Genomic DNA, 24027 nt, shown 5'->3' on the forward strand with positions numbered 1-24027 from the left:
AACGCCAAAACACAGACTTAACAATGTGGTGTATGCTGTACAGTGCAGCGAGGAATGCCCAGACCTCTACATTGGAGAGACCAAACAGCCACTTCACAAGCGCATGGCACAACACAGAAGAGCCACCTCCACAGGACAAGACTCAGCAGTCCATCTGCATCTTAAGGATAAAGGACACTCTTTCGAGGATGCCAATGTTCACATTTTGGACAGAGAGGACAGATGGTTTGAAAGAGGAGTGAAAGAAGCCATCTATGTCCACTGTGAGCGACCATCTTTGAACAGAGGCGGGGGTTTACGACACCAACTCTCTGCCATCTATAATCCAGTTTTGAGATCCCTTCCCAGACGCCTTAACGCCCACTCACATCCTGGGCCATCTGACCTCAGGAATTCGCATGATAAGGTGGGGCCAGGTTTCACAATGAACACACCCGAAACTCTGGCTGATTGGGACCCACACCCAGTTTCACACCTTGGCTCAGGCGATTAGAAGATCATCAGGGGGTCCTTTTGTCCCTCTGTGGGGGGATACTCCCACTAGGTTTATATCTGGGACTCTCCACCATTTGACCTTAGAACTGAAGAAGCTTCTCGGATGAGAGGTGAAACGTCTTCAAGTAAACTTAAAGAAGTCCAGACGCTTTTCTTTGCAAGCTCCTTTGACGACGATGACCTGGATGACTGAGAACCTTCACAGACATATTCAGATTGGATCAGTTCCAAACTGCCTTTCTGTACAATTAATTCATTAGTTCTAATTAAATGTCACATTTTCATCGCGTTTTAAATCATTGACTAGTGTCAGTACATTTCATCATAGTTTTCGTGACGTGGGTTTCCACTGGCGGGGCAGCTCTACTAGGTGTGATGCGTAGGTGGTCGAGCGTGTTCGTCCATAGGCCGTTTGCTGTTTTTTGTTTGGTTAAGCTTTTGAATTGTTCGGCTTGCCTCAGATTAAAAGTGTGCATGACAAAAAGCTGAGGTGCATCCTTGTGCGAAGACGAGCTCCATCCAGCTGTGTTTAGTTAGGCTGGGATTGAGATTCCTGCAGAGCTTTCTGCTAATGTGCATATTTTCTATATCAGAGCGTATCTGTGTGTGTCTCCATCAGCAGTGTGGGACATATCTCCTCCACGTATCTCCTCTCTGCTCCTTCAAAACAAGAGCCCTAAGAGGAGAAACAACAGCAGAGGCCCCTCTACTCCCATGCGATACCATCTGACGCCCACCCAAAGTGCAGCGAGGAGTCAGCGAGGTCTAAATCAAAGCAGCAAGAGCAACATATTTGCTTTTAATCATGCTTATTTTAAAGCAGTACTCAATGTATGAGACACGCAGTGCGAGCAGATTAAGAAATACCACACACATGCTCAGACATAATTGCATGTTCTGTATTTCGTCTTGCCCTTTAAGGTGATGAGCTTCTGCATGTTTAACAGGGTCTCACTGAGTTTATGCTTAACAAGAAGGGCACGGCAGCTCTGAGAATAAAATGTCATAAATGACAATTTGCATTTATGTGGAATTGTCATAAAACAACTTTGCTGTCATCACTTTAAATCCTATAAAATCAGTAATAATCGGGTTTGCACATTCCTGCACGTGTTGACCTTTGTTTGAGTGTGTTTGTGTGCTTAGACTTAGATCGCCCAGGTATTTAATTCCTACTTTGTACAGAAAAGGGAGCAGTGAGGGTAAACTACAGAGATCTGGCCTCTGGATCCTTTGCTCAACACTTATTTTTATTATTATTGAATTATTATTCAGTTTAATTCTTTAATTTTGTTTGAGATAAATAAATAGCATTGCAGCTAGTATTAAACATATAAAAATGAAAGTTTAATGTCTAAAAACTAGAAAAAATGTAACTTTTTGGGACTAAGAAGTATATGTATCCAATGAGACACATTAGAAGTAATGTACGAATAATTTTGCACTTTAGTCGTGTTGTGATGATTATTTCAGGTTTGCTGTTTAGATTGTGATTCGTCCATATAAGTAACGTGGTTTCCAGTGTTTGGGTAAAGATTTGCCTTATAGCAGACTGCAACTGAGACTCCTGTAGCTTCGGTCAGTGTTCAGGTTAAGAGTTTATCCACACACAGTGCTCCTGTGACTGTGCGACGTATGGGGCACAAAAACACAACACAAACTGAGCTCTTTGTCTTTGTCTAATAAATAATGTTAATATTGAGTAGAAGTGTTGTTAACACTCAGGGCAGTCTTCCGTTTTTGTTTTTGTAATACATTTTGATAAAATAAACTTGTATTAAGTTGGTGTAAAATGTATTAAAAATGACGTATGACTCCTTTACTTTGATATGCTACACTGGGTTCTTCTCTTTTATCTTTTTTGCACACATAAAATAAGCAACTTAATAAAACTCAACTCTTCATTCGGCATTACTTCATTTAAAACCAGCTTCTGTAACTTTAAGCTCGACCAAACACAACTTATGTACACACAATATAACTCTGCTGCACTTGATTTTCTAATCAACACTAACGTGAATGCCGTTAAACTTCATACGATACTGGAACACATGAACGTTTTCCATCTGGAAGGCTGTATATTTTGCTGAACTAAGTGTAACAATCTTAAGTTTTGGTTAAAAGTACTTTGCTTTGCTGCTTCTTTATTACTTTAGCTGTATACACATTCTGCTATCAGGACCAGTGACAGGTGCACCGCCTTGCACACGAACACTTCAGTATACCTGGGGCCACATCCCGTCATAACTCAGCTTTAACAGGAAGCAGAATTAAATACACATACACACAAAAAAAGTCTTAGATAAAATGATATAAAACTATGTTAAAAAACAGCATCAGTTATTGTGTGTTTAGTAGAAAATGCCAAAACTGTATCACCACATGTTATCAGATGAGCCATTCTGAACTAAACAAACTCCCTTTTCCGAGGAAAATCCCCCACATACTAAATGTAGACATGTTGTAAATTTCAGTTCCTGAACATGCCATATGAGGGCAGTAGAGTGCACTGAGATAATGCACTTTGATAAAGAAGGTCTTTAAACCTTGTGTCCAAGTCTCTGTCTTTAAGATTTAACACAAAACAACAATAATAAAATATTCAAAGTCTGAAGAAGATGAGAAGATGAAGAAGGAGTGACAGAAAACAGGCTGCAGAGGTCAGGGAAGTAACTTTTCTGAACACACACATGAAAACACACACACTTGTCTCTGTGTGTCTGTGAGTCTGTGATCCTGGTGCCCCTGACCTTCTGCTCTTTTCTACTCTTTGTGGTGGCTATGACCTTTGACCTTTTTTAGAGTAAAGGCTGCTTCTTCTTGGGGAGTGGAGGGGCTATGAGTGTCAGGTGTTCGTGTGTTTGAATAAAGTGATTCAGGGCGAGACGCAGGTTCAAAGCTCTCATTTCAACTCCGACTGACAGACGAGTAAGGCGGGGTTTTGTACGTTGAGATATTCTGGACAATGGGAGCCAAAATGGCCCCTCTACCACTATTTTACAAGTGTGTGTGTGTGTGTGTGTGTGTAAGATGAAGCCTAAACAAAACCCACCAGCATGCTTTAACTGGTGGACTTCCTGAAGGGGGAACATGATAAAATATCAGACTGGGGCCCAGAAACGTGTGTGTGTGGGAAGATGTTTGTATGACAGGCCACTGCTGATAAGTTGGTCCTGAACATCACCATATATGTCGCACACACACATAGCAATACCTGAGATTTAAGCACGCGTGCACCACTATTAGCTACACTTGTGCACAAGCCCTTAGTCAGGGACGTGCACGCAAACTTAATAATCTGCAGATTGAACGATAAGGAACAGAAAAGCGAGAGATCAAAGTTATCATTCATGCTTTTCTCATTCTGTTGCAAACACTGATTATCTCTGTGTGTGTTTCCCCTCTCTTCGGTCTTTTCTTAAAGAACATTTTTTCAAGGCTTTTCTCTTTATAATATCGGCAATGTCAAATAATTCAGCCGCAGCTACCACGATCAGTTTGAGTTATGGGGAAATCATGGAGGAGAATCAGGAGCGGTAGCATGTTTTACAGTTTATTGACAGTCTGTGGGCCGCAATCTGTACTTTTCAGGCTGCATTTTTGGATGTTTTGGATGTTTTTTCATGCCATTCCCGGGGAGTTCTGCTGTCACTGCCCGCTTGTCAACCAATCAGCATTCGACAGACGCTCAGCGATCATAGACGTCGAGCAACACTGTCGGCACTCTGGAGGACTACACTGGAGCACATTTGCTGTGCTCTCTATAGCTAGCTGATGAACCATCAAGTGCACATGCAAAAGTAGTCGACACAGCTTATCACATGTTTTTGATGTTCCTGCCACCTGACAACAGACTTCTCTGCATCCAAAGTTTTAGTTTGCTGATAGTATTTTTTCTCTTTGTATTACCACAGATCAGGCTACAGTGAAAGGAAACAAAAATCTCAAGTTGCTGAGATCTATGTATCCCCTCTTTATCAAACAGTGAACTTCAGTGCACACTCTCTCTCAAGTATTTTACTTCTCTTTCCTTTTCCAGTGGTTTGAAACAAAATCAACACCACTGTCATTACCCTTTCTTTTTTAACCTCTGATGACACCATCTCTCTGTGGCAGTGACAGAAAACTTAATCCATTCTGAAACTGTTATTTCTCTGCCAATTCCTCCTCTTTTGTTTAGGGATTACGAACAAACAGTCTGACCAGTGTGTCCTTATCTTTTCTGAAGGTAAAGGCCTCAGGGAGCCTTTCATCGAGCGGCCTCATAGGGGATTCATCCTACTGTGACACACATCTACTATCCCTCTGCCTTCATCTCACTTTAGCCGAGGTAGACGCTCTACCTTCCTCTACATTCATCCTTTATCCCTGCACCCTTTTTGTTGTCTGTCTCCATGCGAGACAGAGAGTGTGTGTGTTTCTTTTCTCCTGAACAGAGTTTCAAATTTGGCGCAGTCTGTCAGGACTGACAGACACTGAAAGACAAATTCATTTGAACCAACTTGAAGCAAAAAAAAAAAATGTGCATGTTAGAGGCTTCAAATAAACACCTCTGACAGCCTTGGCAAGCCAACAGCATAAAAAAACAAATACACCCATCATTTAAAGTTGCACCATGCCCATCCTTAAAACTGCTAACTGGAATCAGCTGTTAATAACCGCAGATAAAAGGATAACGATTGAGAAATGATACCGTATCTGCCAACCTTTTCTAGGCCATCAATTGAAGGGCTTATTAAGCAAGTGTGCAGCTTACGCTACCGTTACTAACATTTACAAGATGCTCACAGGAAAATATGCAAAATAACTGGGAAGGTACTTCTTGAGAACCTCTAACACTATGTAATAGTTGCTACATGTGCAACCAATTCACTTAAAGACCAAGACCAAATCTGCAAAGCTCTCTCAAAGAGACTGGAGAAAATAACCCCCCTCTTAATTCATCCTGACCAAACTGGTTTCATAAAAGGTAGGCACTCATCAACAAATACACGTAGATTACTTAATTTGATAGACTACTCATACAGTAAAAACCTAGAAACTACAATATTCTCTTTAGACGCAGAAAAAGCATTTGACAGAGTTAACTGGAAATTTCTATTTGCAACTTTACACAAATTTGGTTTTGGATCCTCTTTCATAAACTGGTTAAAAATATTATATAATTCCCCAACAGCTTTTGTCAGAACAAATGACCAGACATCCTCCAGCTTCTGTCTCTTGAGGGGCACCAGGCAGGGATGCCCACTTTCCCCTTCACTGTTTGCAATTTTTATTGAACCACTAGCAGCAGCAATTAGACAGAATTCAGTAATTAAGGGCATAAAATGCAAGAACGTGGAACATAAAATCAGCCTTTATGCAGATGATGTGTTACTCTTTCTCCAAAATTCACAAACCAATATCTCTGGGGTGATTGAATTGATAAACTCTTTTGCAAGAATATCAGATTACTCAATTAACTGGTCAAAATCTACAGTCCTACCGATTAATTGCTCCCTCCATAATTCCTCTTCTACACCACTGCAATCGGGAAATATAAAATATTTAGGTATTAATGTTTCTCCCAAGCTTGCAGATCTAACTAAATTAAACCATATCCCACTTTTAAAGAAGGTAGAAGGTGATCTGGCTAGGTGGAAATGTTTACCCATATCACTCATGGGAAGGGTTGCCGCTATAAAAATGATGGTCTTACCAAAAATAAATTATTTATTCTCAATGATCCCAACTAAACCGCCACAAGATTGGTTCAGATCTCTAGATTCATGTATGTCTAAATTCCTTTGGAAAAATAAACCCCCACGTATAAGCTTAAAAACACTACAAAAGACCAAGGATAAAGGAGGATTAGAACTACCTAACTTTCAGCACTACTTCTTAGCCAACAGGCTTCAGTTTATCTCAGGATGGCTAAAACATACCCTCTTAGATGAACCTTGGCTAGATGTAGAACAGGCACTTTGCAATAATCTAGAGATTTCAGATCTACCATTTATCAGCTCAAACATCCAACGACATGAATGCTTTAAAAGCATCAACATCAGCTCTTCTCTGACAGCATGGTGGGAGTTTCTAAAATTGACGGAGTCTTCATTAATCCCATGCAAACGTACACCTATCTGGAACAACCCTGACATATTACAAAACAATAATATGATAAACTTTTCAGATTGGAGTGGTAAAGGAATCAAACATTTAGAACATATACTAGAAGGAACAGAATTTATTTCATTTGACGGACTAGTTACACAATATGGGATCAACAAGAAAAGATTTTTAGAATATCAACAAATTAAATCCATAGTAAAAAAGAAATTTAAACCGGGTCAAGTTGAACTACAAACACCACCAAGTGTGGTTCAATTTCTTACTCTTAAAACCCCCAAATTACTATCCAAAATATACAGAATGCTTTCTAAAACAGATGAATCAATATCACTTCCTATTGCAAAATGGGAAGCGGATTTATCAGTTAACTTAGACCAAAACTTCTGGTCTCAGACTTGCTTAAAAACCTTTCATCTAATTAGAAATCCCAGTCTTCAATTAATTCAATACAAAATACTACATAGAGTGCACTATACAGGTCATCGGATGTTCAAGATGGGCTTTACGTCTACCAGCAACTGCTCCACGCTCTTTGGTTCTGTCCACCAGTTCAGAAGTTTTGGCACGAGATATGTGAAGACTTATCAAAGTGTCTGAAGTGTAACATTCCAACTTCTCCTTTAGTGTGTTTGTTGGGCAGCTTAGATAATGTCACTTCAGAAAAGAATATAGCCCATATGGTTTTCACTGCCCTATGCATAGCCAAGAAAACAGTCCTCATGAACTGGAAAAATAAAAATAATCTTAATTCTAACCAATATAGAAATTATCTATTGGATTACATTAGTCTTGATACAGCCTCTGCCACCACATCAGATCAATTGCTCTGGGCTCCTTTTATCAGCTCCATCACCTAGTGGGGGTGGGGGGTCATAGTTTGGTCCCGCCTTCACTGTTGTGATTGGTGTGGGGGTAGGGACAGGCTTAGGGCGTCGGGGGGTTCCCCGGAGGCATCTTTCTTGGGGGGCTCAACCCGGGGTAGCGGTCATGTCCAATTAGGGGCTCTGTTGGCTCTCAGGTGACGGTTTCCTCGTGGCTGCGTGCAGCGGGGCTAGGGGAGGGTCTGTGCTGACGGAAGTGGGTTACTGACCTGGTAGCCTGGCTGCCCCTGGGTGGGTCCGGGATGGGCGTGAGGTTCTGGGGGCGCTCCGTCTCTGGGCTGGGGCCCTGGCCGGGCCTCGGGGGCTTGGGTCCTGGTTGGTGTGTTGCCGGGGTTGTGGGCGGGTGGGTGCATGGGGGGCCCTGGCGCAGGGTGCCGCTGGTGCGTCGAGCCACCTGGGGGGCTCTTCAACTGGTGAGGGAGGTTGTCACATCTTGCAGGAGCTCTCCTCTCTTCGGGAACTCTCTCTGCAGGAGGGGGAGATACAGGAGAGGTGGAGGAAGATCTCAGCCTGGGCGTCTATTGTCTTATGTAGTCTGGAAGATGAGTGGATGGTGGGGTGGGTGCAGTTTTCTCTGTGGTGGGGTTGGGTGGACTGTCCCGGGCTCTGTGGGGCCGGGCGACGTTGCTGCACTGGGTCCCGGTCTGGATGGGCCTGGGCCCCCTTTCCCTGGCGGGTCGCGGAGTATGGGGGTGCCTACTGGGGTCAGCGGGGGAGCTGGCCCCAGGGAGGGGTCACTTGCCCCTCCCTTCCTTCCCTCCCCATCTCCAGCTGCCTCCCTCTTCCCGCTCCACCACAACCACCCACACATGCAGGGCCTTGGAGTAGGGGTGTGTCACCAGGGTGCAGAGGACGCTACCCCCCCCCCCCCCCCCCCCTCCCCCTCTGTCCCCTTCTGGCTGCCTCTGCCTCAATTTTATCCCACAACTTAGACATTCACATTACTCACACTCTCATTACACATACATATAGGATCTTGGGGGTGGGCACGCTACACGGATTCCAAAAGACCATCAGGGTGTACACCTCACCCCTGGCGTCGTTGCCCACCTCTCAATTTTAAATACACGTAGACATTGAGGGCTAGCAGGAGGGACTATGCGCTTACCTGCTGCTCTCTGGCAGGTAGCTCCATGCCCTCCTGGGTTTTAAATGCACCTTAGAACACACATGCATCAACACTACATATGAGCGGGTGGAGGGAGGTTTGGAGTCTTCTCTCACCCCCGTTCTCTGCGGCCTGCTGGAGCGGGGGGGCTAGAAGGAGGAGTTGGCCGTCCGACTGCGGTCTGGAGTGTGGGGCCTCCCTGCTGCTGCGGAGTCGGGGCGGTCTGCCTCTCCCCACCGCAGGGAAAAGGGTTACACCACCTGGGTCTGGGTGCAGTTCCCCCCTCCAGGGGCAAGGGTACCTAGACCAGGTTCGTAGAATACGCTTGGGGAGTGTGATTGTGTGTACAGCGTCTCTTTATGTTTGTCTCCACGTTGGTTGAGTGTGGAGTAATTGCATATGAGAGCATGAGGGTGGGAATGGATGTTTGTATCTGTGTGTGCCTGTTTGTCTGTGTCTATATGTCAGGTTGGGTATCAGACGCCACCTCTCTGGGGACATCTCAGGCCCTCCAAGGTTTGGAGGCCTATCTCCCCCCACCACCACTTCCCCTGCCAGTGGCGGACTCCCTCAGACATCGGTGCGTTGGTGGTTCTTTGTGTCTGGGGATGGGCGTCCAGGTACACACCGGCTCACTCCTTGGTGGCTGCTTATCGGGGCCTGGAGCCTGGGGCTCGCTCGGGCCACTTCGGAGGTGGGGTGCCCCCGGCCTCTCGGCCTGGGGCTCGGTCACTCAGGCACAGCTGGCTGCCGGCGGAGCTCACGGGCGCGTCACTGCAACCCCCCCTGGCTTCTGCTCCGCGGCTGCTGAGTGAGCCCTCATCTGGGACTCTCCTCAGCTCTTTCTGGGACAGTGGCGCGGCTGCCCCTCTGTTGGTCTTCCTTGGTCTCTTGTGTTCTGGGGGCCTCTGGATGTCTGGAGTTTTGATCTCCTCCATACCTGCTTCATGCCCTGGAGGACGGGGCTGTGGCTCCCCACACCCTCTAGCAGATCATTACATGAAGGAACCTTTTAAAAAAACAAGCGCGTCCATGCTCACAGGTGTACACACGGGTGCTCACACACACAAACTACACCCTTTTTGGCTCCTACCTCAAAGCACACTGTGTTCTGTTGATCTTATGTGCTGCACAATAATGTTTAATATTTAGTATTTACTGTCATATTCCCATATATCATTGTGATGTTGTTTATTCTATTACTCTTGTTCTCTTCTGCTTGTTTTCTTTTTTCTTTCTCAACAGGTGATCCAGGTGATCGATAGATGCATTTTTTTTTCTTTTTTTTCTGCCCATTCTGTTGGTTTTTGTTTTTTGCCCTTGTCCCTCTTCTCAGCTGTTTCTCTTTCCCTCTTTCTTTCTCCCCTTCTTTCCCCCAGTCAAGTCTGTCCCGTATTCAGCAAGTGAAAATAAAATAAACAATAAAAGGTGAATCAAATGGACCATTACGGCAAGGCTGGGATGGTCAATTTGGTAAAGTAAATCCGTTGGGCATCTTTCTTTGCCTTTAGACAATAATTCTGATGGCAAAAGAGCAAAACGGGAGAGGCAAAAAAAAAAAAAAAAAAGACCAAGACCGAACTAACCAGCATGATTATGGCACAAATCAAACACATATGTACTTGAGTCAATGCTGAGATCTCACCTCATTAGGTTAGATCAGGGGCGTCAGTTTCATATGTCAGTTACTAACAGTCTGTCGGTATGTGGGAGTCGGATCTTCTCAAACTTGTCCAGGCCTTAAACCTCATGTGTGTTCTCACTAGTCGTAGTAAATCCATAAAAATAAGGATTTTATGGAAATACTGAACAAAAACTTTATTTAATATTACATAAAATAAACTATATACAAAGTGTCTTCAAGCTTCTTGCTTGAAACCATTCATACTACACAGAGTAATTAAGCAATAAACAATTAAACTGAAATGTTTTTCATGGTTTTCTCTTTCTACTATAGAAATGTCGTTTTTTTAAACAGTTACAGTTAAAAAACTGGACAGTCTCGGCAATGAGCTACCAGAACCTTCTCTGTCATTTGAAATATTTATGTCTTTTTATTTATTGATTCCCTGTTGTGGGTATGAAACCTCAAAGAATGATAAGTTTGTTTAGCTTAACAGTTTTAGTCACTACTTTTTTTTTTTTTTTTTTGGGGGGGTATGTTAGTAAAGTCACCTCATCTCATGCTGATGCAAAAATGAATATCTCATCTTGTGCTGCATCACTTCTGAGCATCAGTCTCTTTGCAAGATTCCTCTTTTAAGCTAAATAACCCAATCACCCGGCTGCTGATAGGAGGTGGCTGGACCTGACTGTAGCACCAATGAGACGCCTTTAATAGCATCAGCCTTTGCAGTCTTTCTCTTGAGTGAGCCACTCACTCCCAGTGTTAAGTCACATATTGCAGCTGACAGTGTGAAGAGCTTCACTCCAGCACGACACAGAAAATGTTGAGCTGACCCCTCTGGACCCTCAGCAAAATCAGGAAGTCTTTTTCCCTCTGTCTCTGTTTCTGATCAGCACAGATGAAGGCTTGACAAAATTAAATAAAACACATGCTTCCTGATCTTTCTTTAATTTGAAAAGCCCAACCAAACCATCCTGTCGTCCCCAGGGCTGCCCTTTGACCCTCGAGGTTCACCCAGTTGGAGAGGATGTTTTTGGACTTAATAGATCCAACCTGACACATGTTAAATCCACCAAACAAAAAACGTCACGGAAACATGTGAACACAAGATTTCAAACACTTCTGCTCTGTATCCTCTCAGAGCCTCAGGACTTTTTAAGTGGAAGAAAAACTGAAGCCGTCGCGCAAATCTAATGAAACTAAAAACTAAAACATCAGTGTGTTATGTAATGCCACTGATAAAAGCCTCTTTATCCTTTCTAAGTTTGCGAAGCTGACATGGAAGATATATTTGGTTGGTTTTTTTGTACTTGTTTTTCTTTATTACCAGATGTCTGCTACATGCCACATTTATTTGCTGAAGATTATTCTATTGATATTTTTACGCCCAGGCATGCCGGCTCTGCCCACCGTTCCAGGTAAAGTGCCCTCAAGTGCTGTTAGCACAGATGTGGGTAAGTATGAGCCAAAAAAATTGTCATGGGAAAACACGAACAACAAATGCAAGTATCACAAATATTTAAAAGGTCAACGACTGATTTGCACCTAACACATTTTTTTAATGAGACTCTGTACATCACACGTTCTAAAACGAGTGATTTACTGAATGAGGGGAACTTCCAAAGACTTACAGAAAGAAAAAAGGGATAACCAAACTAATTTTATTAATAAAGTCAGTGTAAAGTTTTTGTCTTTCTGGATGTTTGGAGGGAGAAATTGGGGAAAGTGCAGGAATAATAACCTCCTATTAAAGCAGTTCGATCATTTAGTCTTCATCTTTTGTGTAAAATAAGAAGCCATTTATGTTGTCATAGTTTAGATGCGCTCTAAAGCCATCAAAACTTGGCCAAACTTACATGTAGCTAGGTAACATGATTAGCACTTGGGTGACTGAATCCCAAATATAATAACAGTCGGCATTTTAATAATAATTTGCTGCTGCAAATCTGGAACTTCCCACACTGCAGACTACATTTAAGTGGGGCTTACTTAGTCAAGAAGATAGTTACACTTAATCAAAAATAAGCAGTTTCACCTCTACTGAACAACAGGTGAAAACATAAAAGAAACTCAACAATAACAAGCTAAGGAAAATTTAAAAAAGGATTGCTCTACTTCATCTGTTTCACCACTTTGAGCACTTATGCTACCACTGAACAGAGCCACGTTAAACCTATGCATTTCCCTCATTTCCACCAGCTCTTCTGAGCTGTAGCTTCACATATATTATAAGAGATTCTACTGGTCTCTATATTCAACTCCCAACATGCGCCACAGCACAGAAAAAAACCACCAAAGAATTGCAGCAGTGCTGCGCTCTGGTGTTTCTTATCACTGTCTGCATATCTGTGTTCAAACTAGAGTGTAGTTTTTTGAATAGTTTCTCATGGATAAAATGCAAATAAAACCTCATCTAGCAAACCTCTCAGTTATAAGGTGATGCTGGCAACTTTTCCATCTTCTCGTGTTAATTTTAAAGTTTTAGGAATCATAAAAAAATGTAATGAAACTGAAAACTTGTCCTTTTGGCCTGGTTTTCATATGCTGTGTCACATATGTCACGCTTTAAAATACAGTGGGATAGAGGATGTAATTTAACCGCTGTCACGTTTCTGCTTGTTAGTAATATAAACACAGTACGGTATGTTTACAGTCCATTTATTAGCACAAGTATAACTGTATTGTAATGAATTTTGCACAAATGCAACAGGTTGTGTAAAGGTGCAGTTTTTTCTGCTTTTCAGGGCTGCGACAGTACGTGTGCAGACTCAGTCCAACCCAGTATCACGGCACAGCGTGTAATAGACGCTGGTCCACCACCGTGTAGATGTCAAGCTTTGCCTCTCCAAAGCGTGAAACGGACATGCATGCTCAAGTTACAGCATCAGCAGGGGGAGGTAATACAAGGAAGGTATGAAGTACCTCCCAGGCTCCTTCTACGCTGGAAACAATTAAGCTTGGTGACTGATATGTATTTACATGTAAATGTGTTTTTGATGTCTCTTTAAATGTTTTCCCATGATTCTTCTCATGTTGGCCTCAAATAAAATATCTTCCTCTGGTGGTCGATGGGCAAAGCCTTTGCCGATGTGTCTATTACCGCATGTCTAGTCTCTTCCGAAATCTTTTTCTTTTTTAAGTAACTGACCAAGAGTTATTAACTCCAGTCCAACATAAACAGCTCAGCTCTGCTCATGAAGGCAGATCAATGTAGCGACACCAGCAGTAACATTGCAAATGTGGACATCACTATGCCGCTATGGTGTAGATGGGATGTATGTGGATTCAGTGAGGTGCTATAAGCTAACACTACATCAGATGCAGCGTGCTGATGTGCAGCAGCTGTGGGCAAACTAAGGCAGCTTAAAGAGCAACTGATAAGAGATCGATGCATGGAAGAGTGATGGTTCGTGGTATGTTGTGCTTTTTCTCCACTATAAAAGTATCTGATAAATAGAGAGTGCTGCTTTTTCTTTGTGAGATGAACTCCTGATAAACCCCCTCATTTGTTCCGGTTCTTAGACGTCCTTGTGTGCAGATAGGAAATTTAAGAAAAACATAAAAGTTCCCCTTAAGGGTTCACAAAACATACGTGACAACATTTAAACGTTGTCAGTTACGCTCAGCTATCTTGGATTCATATCAGCACATCCATTTTTTACTATGTTAATAAAAGCTGACAAAGTTTCCAGCAGAAACAGCTCCGGGATGATAAACGCAATTCACGTCCGGCTGAAATCCTGACAGCGCCGGCTGACTAGCAAACTTATCAAGAGGAAATCAGAGGAAGATATTTGACAGACTGTAGAAACATCTCACTGCTGTGTGTCTGGAGAGGCAGGGCTGTGACAGGAACTCGGAGAGAAGCCATTAAAGTGGGATTTACAAGGTAAAGAGCATAAGAGATGTCTTCAGGAGGATTTAGGGGGGCCTGCGAGGCTGCCGATGCAAGATAGCAGAACTTCCACTCGTCTTTAATATCGGGAAAGATCTTAAAACCCAATTAAAGATAATGATCTGTGAAATATTTAATATCTTTTTACTTGTCTGAATGTTTACATCATGTATGAGCGTGATGATGATTGGATACTGTTTTTAGAGTCCCACTGAGGTGGGAGTGTACTTAAACTCAAAACTGAGTCACAGTTCTGTGCAAAAGTCTTGAGCCAGCCCTCATTTCTTTATATTTTATTGGTCTAATGTGAACTTTAAAAACAACTTACTGATCACCAATAATTAACTAATCCAGTTTATCTATTTTTCTGTTGCACTTGACTTTCAACATTCAACAGTATTTTTTGTTGTTTTTATTTTTCTGGACCATTAATGAAACCTGAAGGAATTCATCTGTCATTTCTAACCCAACGGCTCCCAAACTTTTTGTGCTTTAATTGAATTTAAACAATTCGTGGCTACAATAATAATAATTATATTTTACATTAAAAACACAATTTTAATTGTGGATGTTGCACATATTCCTGGATTAACCATTACAGAAACATTAAAAATTGATTTTGGTAATTACGAGTACAGTTAATTTAGGGCAGCTGTCACATAAACATTGGGTTTAGTTAGTGGTCTAATCATTTGTTAGATACTGTATACATGCACATACATAAATAACATTCACTGAAGGCAAAAACATAAATATGCTCCCTTAATTCCTTTATAGAGAAACAACCTTGAAAGCAAACAGCTAATGTTTAAGTCTGTGAGCACTGGTTTGCTTTAAGTTTAGAAACAGAGATTTAAAAACTTTCCTTTGTGACATAACTCGAGTCTCCTTTAAACCTCACTTTGTGTTCGGAACCCAGTCGGGCGTCAGTTAACGGCCGTTATCGGGAGCATGCCTGAGCTCTCTGAGCTCTAACTACAAAAGTAAAACTGAAAAGAGACAAATGAGCACCTTCCCGCTCAAACGGCTCCCAACAGTAACAGTTAAAGACACAGCGGCTGTGTCATTTAGGCTTATCAGAGGGGCTGAGCAGAGGTAGGTGGCATTACCTGAGCTGTATCATTTACCTACATTTACCTACGGGTAAGGCGACACTCGTCACTATGTTATTTACCTAAAGTGGTGTACAGTTAGCAGGCAGTAAGTGTAGGGCTGCTGTGTCAGACAGTAATTGCTGTTTGGATAAAGGCTGAAAGAGACCGAGCTCACAGTTAGTCTGGCTTTAGTCAGGACGTCTAAGCAGGGATTTTATTTTGGAAATGATCTAATAATAATTTGCTGTTTTATTGAAGAGCACGATTCACTGATTTACATAAGAAAAACAGGGCTATTTTACATAAGCAGCAACAACCAAATCCTATTTATTTATACTAAAAGGATTTTTGCTGCGTTTCACTATTTAATATTTGGATTATGCTCACTGATTTGCACTCACACCTGTGGACAATTTAGACTCACCGATTAACCCAACCCGACTACATCTATGTCTTTGGGCTGTGGGAGGAAGCAAGAGTACCTGGAGACGACCTCTGCAGAAGAGGATGGATGGATGGATTTATGGATTTTTGGATGGATAGATCGACTGTTTTTTTCATGCTTCATTTAAAGGGTAATACCGGTGGCCTCACCCATCAACAACCCAGTTTGTAGCCTGAGAGGGAAAATCTAAGGATAGGATTTTTCTGAGGAATAAAAAAAAGTTAAAAAAAACGACACTTTCACTTTCTTCTAGTGCACTTTCAGTTACTGATTTGGAACAAAGTAGAGCTCAAAGAGCAGTGACAAGAGTGTAAGATTTAAAAAGCAGGGTAAAATAGTGTGTAATCCTCAAACAGCGCTCATAGGTGTGGTTCTGCTGTTTTCTAAGCAGTTCTTTTCAATGTTAACCACAAAAAAAAAAAAAAACAACTGGCAGAAAACTGTCGCAAACATGAGTAAATCTGCGCTCTTCATTTAAATATTCCCTGTTTCATAAAATGAGAACTCTCAGAAATATATATGTAACAGGCTCCCATTTCTTACATCAATCTTATGACTTCGCTCTCTTTGTGTACTGTTTTTTTTTGTTGTTTTTTTAACGCCGGCACTCGGTCGATTCTGACTCAAAAGCAACATTTAAAATTACTGCTGATGTTTTATTGCTGTAGCAACTGTGATTTACTCATTTTTAAATCTTGCCAATAAAGCAGCAGTTTGTATTGGAAGCATTAATATTGCCACCTTCTGTTGTTTTAGAGAGTTTGTGTTTGTTTACAGCACTCGCCCGTCTGGCCCGATGATGCTGAAGCTTTTTTAAAGCCTCGTACAGTAATTTATTAGAGACCAGCAGGATCACACTGACATTTAAAACTTTCCTCTTAAATTCCAGCCATAAATCAGAGGAGTCAGCCGCTCTTTTGCTCGATACTGAAGTGCAAACAGATGATGAGTGATATATACTGTGCGTATGTGTCATCACCACTAATCAGTGAGGTGATTCCATCATATTCTGCCAGCCTTTGTTTGGATGTTATTGTTAATTTCATGGTAGCGATGATGAGAAAATAAGTTCCTCGCCCGGAGCCACATGCTGTTTTGTGTTTACTCGTTGATTCGTCTTCTGGAGAAACCACATTTACAGCTATTGATGAGGACTGTTGGAGCTTGCATTACACAGTCTGATACAGGCGTCGCTTTGATACGTGTCAAATAGCGATAATGTTTCTGGGCGTTAATGTATGTAGCTGTACGATGGAGAGAGATAAGGCCTGGAACTGAAGCCTCGAGGTAATTATTCCTTAATTAAATGAAGGTAATGTACTTGTTTCCTCAGAGTAAAAACCATAATTAACTGAAACCTCAAAGAGGATCAGTGCAGTTATCAGTACAATAAACTCTCCTCTGTGTGACTGTAAAGCTGCCAGATAACAAAATTAAGATTAAGTAAGATAACGACGATGACTCTAGATGAATAAAGGAGTGTTTAATAGTTCCTAACATCAAGTGAACAACTGTGAAACTTGAAGTTGTTTTTTTCTTTTTGTAAAACTGTGCCAGAGACTTCAGCCAGCCCTCATTTTGGATGCATAAACATATAGAAATGCAGTAGGGAAAAGGGAAAAAACACAGGCTCTACAATTTTAACAAGCTTGAAAGACAATATTTGGTGGGACCACCTTTATTCTTTAACACAGTCTGAGCTGTCTTAGGCAACTTATAATTTCTGATGATACTTTGATGTGTTCGTATTCCACCGATTTTAGAAAGACATACATCTTTCTCTAGAAGCAAAGTACAGAGAAATGTACATGTACATGAGTAATTTACTATGTTGTTGCAGGATTTTAATAATAAAATAATAATAAAATTATTAAAAAGCATTTCCCCAAACTCCAGAGGAGAGTACACAGTTGAAAACTTGTGAAAGACTTACCCTGCTTCCTTTCTCTGGAAAGCACCTGCACCCTCTGCTGCAGTCCAAGCCGTCACATGGCTCATCAAACTTGCCACCCTGAAGAAATAAGAAGGTGACAAATTAGAAAGAAATTCTGGGAGATGCATGAGATATGCGATAGCTGTTCCAGATCAAACTTTCAGGTGTTTATCCAAAGTGGGCGAGACATCCTTTCCCTCCTTTTAGTGGAACTGTGGGGTATAAAAGTATGACACTGAACACGCCGCTGCAAGAGCACCACTTCAAACACCTTGATAAAAATATGGCAACAATCAAACACAGACCGAGTAAACAACGCAATGAGTCACACAGAGAATATTTGCTGCTGCTGCAGCTGCCAGACACTGACAAATCTGATGTAATTTTAAAAAGGTCAAAAGTTGTTAAGGTGGATTTAGAGAAGTCAGAGGTGTTTATTGATGAAGTGAAGGAATTTTTCTATGTATTCTCCAAACACGATGTGTGCCATCACGTTCTGTATGGTGTTTATTATCCAGTTGCACTGTTGCACTTGTGACAAGTCCAAAACTGAACCAAGACTGCAGAACCAGTGATGGGGAAACCCTTCACTCTGCAGGGTGCCATCATAATGTCATTGTGACCTGTTTGCTTTCTCAGCCAGAGGCGAGGCTTCATATTTGGCAAATAAGAGAGTCTGTATTAGTGAATAAATGAAAGCTTTATGGATGAAAATAATCTAATCGTAATCCAACTTTGTTATTCGCTTAAATAACAAAACGTACCAATCGGCATGTTAAAGGCTTGGCTCATAAAGCTTCCTGAATTTACGCTGAATTGGGAGGATTCAAAGGTTCTCACAACATGAAATGCAAAGTGTGGTCAATGTTTTTAAAGAAGCGCGGCTCTGCATTTATCAGTTTTGCATGACTAATTATACTCCATAACTAACAGCCCATCATAATCAGAGTGGACTGCTTTTTGAAAGCTTGACAAGGATGCTGTGTGATACAGCTTTACACAACCTTTTTTTGATGGCCACCTAGCATTAAAGAAGGCCAGACTGAACTCTCTGTGACCTCAAACCTGAAAGTAACCCAACGTGACCGCAACTGTAATACAAACCAGCTTTAATCTCTTAAGCCCCAATGCCTAACCGATCTCTTGCCTTTTGCCCCCGTATCTGGGGGCGTTGGGGGTTAAGAGGTTAAACCAGCGTTCAAGTTACAATCTGAGATCTGATCTAATGTCAGCGTACAAATAAGCCTGAAACACTTTCAGTGAGAGAAACTTCAGATTCAGCAGTTATTATTACTATTATTGCGCCATGTGACGGCACACTAGGGTTGTGCTGATTCTCGGGATTGAGGATGGGAGGAGTTTGCCGATTTTTTTATAACATTTGTTGGGTATTTTTCATTATTATTATGATTATTTTTATCATGTGTATTAGGCAGTGATGGTATCAGTTGAAAGCTCACATGGTCAGGTTAAGGAGAAGAACTATCGGGCATGCAACTAAAAGTGCTGTTCATGGTTCTGAAACAGCAGCAGAGAGAAGCACATGTCAGCATAACTCAGCCAGTAAGAGAAGCAGCATGCTCACACAGAGTTCATACAGTAATGATGTCTGATGTGTGCATTGACTTCTTCCAAATGAGTTTTGTGTTTTCTCATTTATCTGCACTCAACACAGGTTCAGTGTGCGTGACGTTCGGCTACTAAAGCTCTAAAACACTCTGGTGATCTGCGTTTACGGGAGCTTTTCTATATGAGATTTGGTCCTTATGGAAAAAATTTAAATTATAATAGATAAAGTTTCATTTTAATGTTCAAGCAGCGGCCTCAACAAGCAATCTCACTTTAAAGTAGACCTTTTGTGTAAATTTCTAAATGACATATTTTTATTCTTGGAGTGCCCTAGAGTAGCTTTGCATGATTCACAGTTCAAACTGATCCCTCTTTATCTTATCTCGGTGCCTCGATGCAGTCCATTCTCTCTCTGAAACAAGCTGTTTTAGCTCCTGTCTCCTGAGACAACTTTCCTCTGATTGGCTGCCCCTCTCCGACTAATGGTGTAGCTGGTGTGCCTAAGATGTCTAAAAGCTTTCTGAAACTGATCATTCAGAGCAGTCTAAAGCCTTTCAGGTCACAGGGATTACTTGTAATATGTAATATGAACATCCACTACTGGAACGGATTTCAAGCTCAAGAATATGAATCCTACATGAACTTACAAAAACTGAAACAAAGATCATGCAATACGAAACGCTGATAAACATCTTTTACTGCTTATAAATACTGAAGGAAAAGACGTTCAGATGCAGATTTACCTTCTAGAAATGTGTAACTTCAATTCTTCAGTCATACACTTTGATTTTATTATATCTGTTACATATTAATGGTAAAAAATGAATTTGGTTTATATGTTGTAGTATCTGCAGAAATTTGCAGAAAAGCTCATAAAGTTTTATTCTTGACCTTAACTGTCTGACTTTTTGGGTCATCATCAGTCAAGACCCCAACCTTAACCCTTACTCTAATCCCATCCAATAAAAATATGTCACTTTCTATTTCTGTTAGATTGCCTTGTCAAGGAACAAAGACAACTTTTGCTCATGAAAAACTGTTCAGTTTTCCCAAAAAAGTCCAGTTTGCTTTTCTCCAAAATAAAGGGTTAGGGTTTTCAGTTGTAATGATGTGGACCTCAGAGGCAAGTTTATTTTTATTCAGAGGGCCAAAAACTAAAAAAATATTCACTACATGTCAGTTTGTTGGCACTGAACAACAATGCATCAGATGATAGAGACTCCCCGGTCATCACAGACCTGAACATGTCTATTTTGCAGCTTATAAACTCCAAGTGAACTGCAGATTAACCTTTTGGGTTCCTTCCTGAGATATCTATGGAACATCACACAGCTCTTTTGGAGTTTATAGGCCACCCAGAGAGAGACAGCGAGAGAGAGAGAACCTTTATAAGCTGACCCATGAGTCTTAAACTACACGAGGCTCTGTAAACTTCAAAAAACCTAAACACATCCATCCGTGCTTATGGATCCGATGATGAGATAGACGAAATCTGCGAGTGCTCGTATGGATCTCTGAATTTATTGATGATGCCTGAAATTTTGTCACCTGCTCAAATAAAGTGTTGCAGTCTTGATTGTTTCTGTGTGAACCCAAGAAAAAATTGTCTATATGAAACAGCTGTTTGAACCTCTCTCCAGGGTCAAACTCAAGGGTCTTGGCTGACATTTCACTGACTGCTCATGAAGAGGAGAGAGGGATAGAAAGACGTCAGTTGACATCTGATGGAGATGAAGAGGACAGAAGTGGATGAGGATATGTTGTGAAGAGGTTTGAAAGTTTGCAGGGTGGAGCTTAAGTGTTTTCTGTATTAGAACATATGACCCCAGACTGTGAGAGCAATAATCAAGGTTGAGGTTTGCTCAAAAGTTCCAATCCAAATGGCTTTAAAATTTCTTTGAGTATAAAACTAGAGAGATTCCTGGAATTAGGCATTTTTTTCCTAGAAGACAAAGTTTATAAATATTTTAGCGAAGAATATTAATAGAGAAGGACAGACCAAAGAATACGATTGCCAACTTCACCTGCTACAAGTACAACAACTGCTGCTGCTGCATTGTGTGATTGTAGAGAAAGAAAAGTGGAGGAAAATTCACAACAATGAGAAAGTGAGCTTGGCACAGAGTAGGGAGAGAGAAAGAGAGAAGGAGGGGAAAGGTCATTGGTGCTGGTCATGCTTTTATTCCCTCTGATCTCCTCTATTGGTCTAATCACAATGACAGAAGGAGGGCAACAGAGAGGGAAACAAGAGAGGGAGAAAAAAAGGGAGAAAGAGTGGGATAGAAATGGGGGGAGACCAAAAAAATAAAAAATAGGGAGGGTGCTCAGATTAAAGGCTAAAGAGGCTAAAGAGACAAGAAGCTAAAAATAGAAGTGATTTGGAGCATTTTTCCTACTCACAGTGAAATCTTTAAAATATTTTTTTTAAAGGAAAAGAGGCAAGGATGATGGGAAATCTATGGAATTAGAAAATAATAGCAAAAGAAAGAAAAGCAAAGGAGAGACTTCAGATTTGATGCTGATTAGTAGTCTGTGCATCTCAGTTCTCAGATTTCAACTTTTGATTTGGGTCTGTTATCCTTCTTTTGTTAAACCACAAATTCTTCCTGGTGTATTGTCCAATGAGAGAGCACTGATTCAGATTCTTTTTGCCCCCGGGATCCTCACTTCTGGGCTCTAATCCAGGTTCCACCTGAGCAGGGCGGAGATGTGCTTGGGCACTGGTGCTTGTTCACTTCCCTCTGTCCACACCCAGACTTTAAAGATGAGGGATGATATGTGCAAACAGATGCTAAGCTGCAGATCAGCGGGGGAAAAAACTCAGAGTAGAAGCCGAGTGATGTAACGGTGAACGCGGAGAGACAAAACATAGTCACGTGCACGCAGCGAAGAACTACTGTTAACAGGAACACGTGAGTACATTTGGACAAGTAGACACAGGTATTACACTGTACTGCTAATCCCAACACCCTAAAGCTCAAACATAAATGTCAAAGGAGACCTTTAAACGTGACAGAACAGTCAAATTTTCCTCACTATGAAACTCAGAACAGCACATACACACACACACACACACACACTTACAGAGCTACAGACAGCTAAGATTATCTCATAGAAAAGGTAAAGATATCAGGACAATGAGCTGAAACCTGAATTCACAATGTGAATGCTACTTGATCATCTCTTGTGTTATCTTGTGTGTTTAAGGCGTGCTGAGCACTTTCTGCTGCTGGATAACATAAAAGCAAAAGATACTTCATTGCTGGAGTGAAGGCAGAAGCAAGCTTTCTTGTGTTACAGGGTTAAAATTAACTCTCAAGTAACTCAAACATTTCTCACAGACTTAGACTTTTCGACAAATGAGAGCATGTTTCACTGGACAATAAGGTCAGCTGCCTCGGCAGTGAGTCTCTAGAGAATGAACTCTAACTTCAGCATCTTGGTCTGCAGGTTTTAGTCTTTGTTCAGCTATGCAGTCCAGCTAAGACTGGTCTAACAACCAGTCCTCCATATGTTGCAGTTCCTGGTAAGAACAACTTCTTAACTCAAAAATCTCCGGGACAGTAGAAAAACTTCAGTCCAGGAAGGTAAACTTAGACTACTGTACTCCACATCTGTCAACTGTAGGGGAAACAAATTGGTAACAAGGACACTGATACTTCGGCAGTTAGGCAAGTAAAACAGACAGAAGGGAAACATAACATGAGAAGCTGGTGTGTTTAAAAACTACTGGCCCACCTACACAGTCCTCCTACAGGAGCTGCCTGGCCATGAAAACTCAGTCCCTGAATCTCCCAGAGGGCGGTTTTTGTGCTACTGTTAATCCCAGGGGAGATTTGGACATTACATGGTCTGTGACTTTGTGTTGGACTTGCTTGAATCGTCCATTAGTGGAAAACATCTACTCCCAGTAATCAGGTTTCATTGTAATCGTATACAGTATATGAGCTCTCTAAATTCTTTTCAGCATCAAGTAAATGTGCAACATGTGCTCACTGTATATTAAACAAAGTTTAAGTTGTTTGGCATGCTATGCGCCCAATTAAATACATGGCTGCCTTCATTTTGCTGACCCATGTGCAGCAGAAGTGCATCCTTGAAAGTAGGCTTACTAGTGGTCAAGTGTGAACCCCTCCAACGGTCAAGTGTCAGATCCAACGACTGTCACGATACACAACAAGCTCACTCCAGACAAAAGCCTGAAACTTTCAATTTGCAAATGTTTACTCGCAAAAGACTGTTAAACATGTTTATTCATGATCATCTTCGTGGATCCAACACTGTGTGTTTACTTCTACTCTGACTTATATTCACTTAATTATCTTGAGTGTTTACCCACAGTATACTTTCCAAACACGTTTAATGTATGTGTATGTCTGACAGGGGGTCTTTACTTTCGTGGTCTTCTGGACCTGAGAGGCACATCTCGTGGGTAGCAGCTGACGTCTGGACTTGCCTTTTCATTCCTATAGAATCTGCTGATGTTATCCAGAAGAAAGTTGAGTCTAGGGTTACCCTTAAGATCATATACTTTGCCTCTTCTAAAGCTATAGGGCTAAGACAACAATGCCTGATAAAACAAGGTAGCTGTTTTTTTTTTGTTTGTTTGTTTTTTTAAAAAAGGGGGAGATAGACCTTTGTTTGCTTTGTATGTTATATAATTCCTTCCTTCTAACATGATGGGGTGGTTTGATTGTCAGCTGGAATGCGTGAGCACTTAAACAGTTCATATTAAGGTAATAGTCTGCATATGAGCAAAAAAAAAAGTAAAATGATAACTTTCTAAAACACTATAAAACTGAAAGTGTTTAACCATTTGAACCATGGGAAGTGGCAGTTTCACAGGTATGTCAGAGGCACAAGGTGTAT

The 24027-nt window shown here is 41.4% G+C and overlaps 1 protein-coding gene across 4 annotated transcripts in view; it reads right to left on the bottom strand.

The window, feature by feature from the left end:
- col4a6 (collagen, type IV, alpha 6) overlaps positions 1 to 24027 on the bottom strand; it is a 164473-nt gene that overhangs the window by 56838 nt on the left and 83608 nt on the right. For all 4 annotated transcript variants that reach the window (XM_084923618.1, XM_084923619.1, XM_084923616.1 and 1 more), the window contains exon 4: positions 17590 to 17667. In XM_084923618.1, the coding sequence (XP_084779744.1) occupies positions 17590 to 17667 (78 nt within the window). The remainder of the gene's footprint in view (positions 1 to 17589; positions 17668 to 24027) is intronic.

This window comes from Perissodus microlepis, chromosome 3 (assembly GCF_051167445.1).
Source record: "Perissodus microlepis isolate ML-2025 ecotype Zambia chromosome 3, ASM5116744v1, whole genome shotgun sequence".
Lineage (NCBI taxonomy): Eukaryota > Metazoa > Chordata > Actinopteri > Cichliformes > Cichlidae > Perissodus > Perissodus microlepis.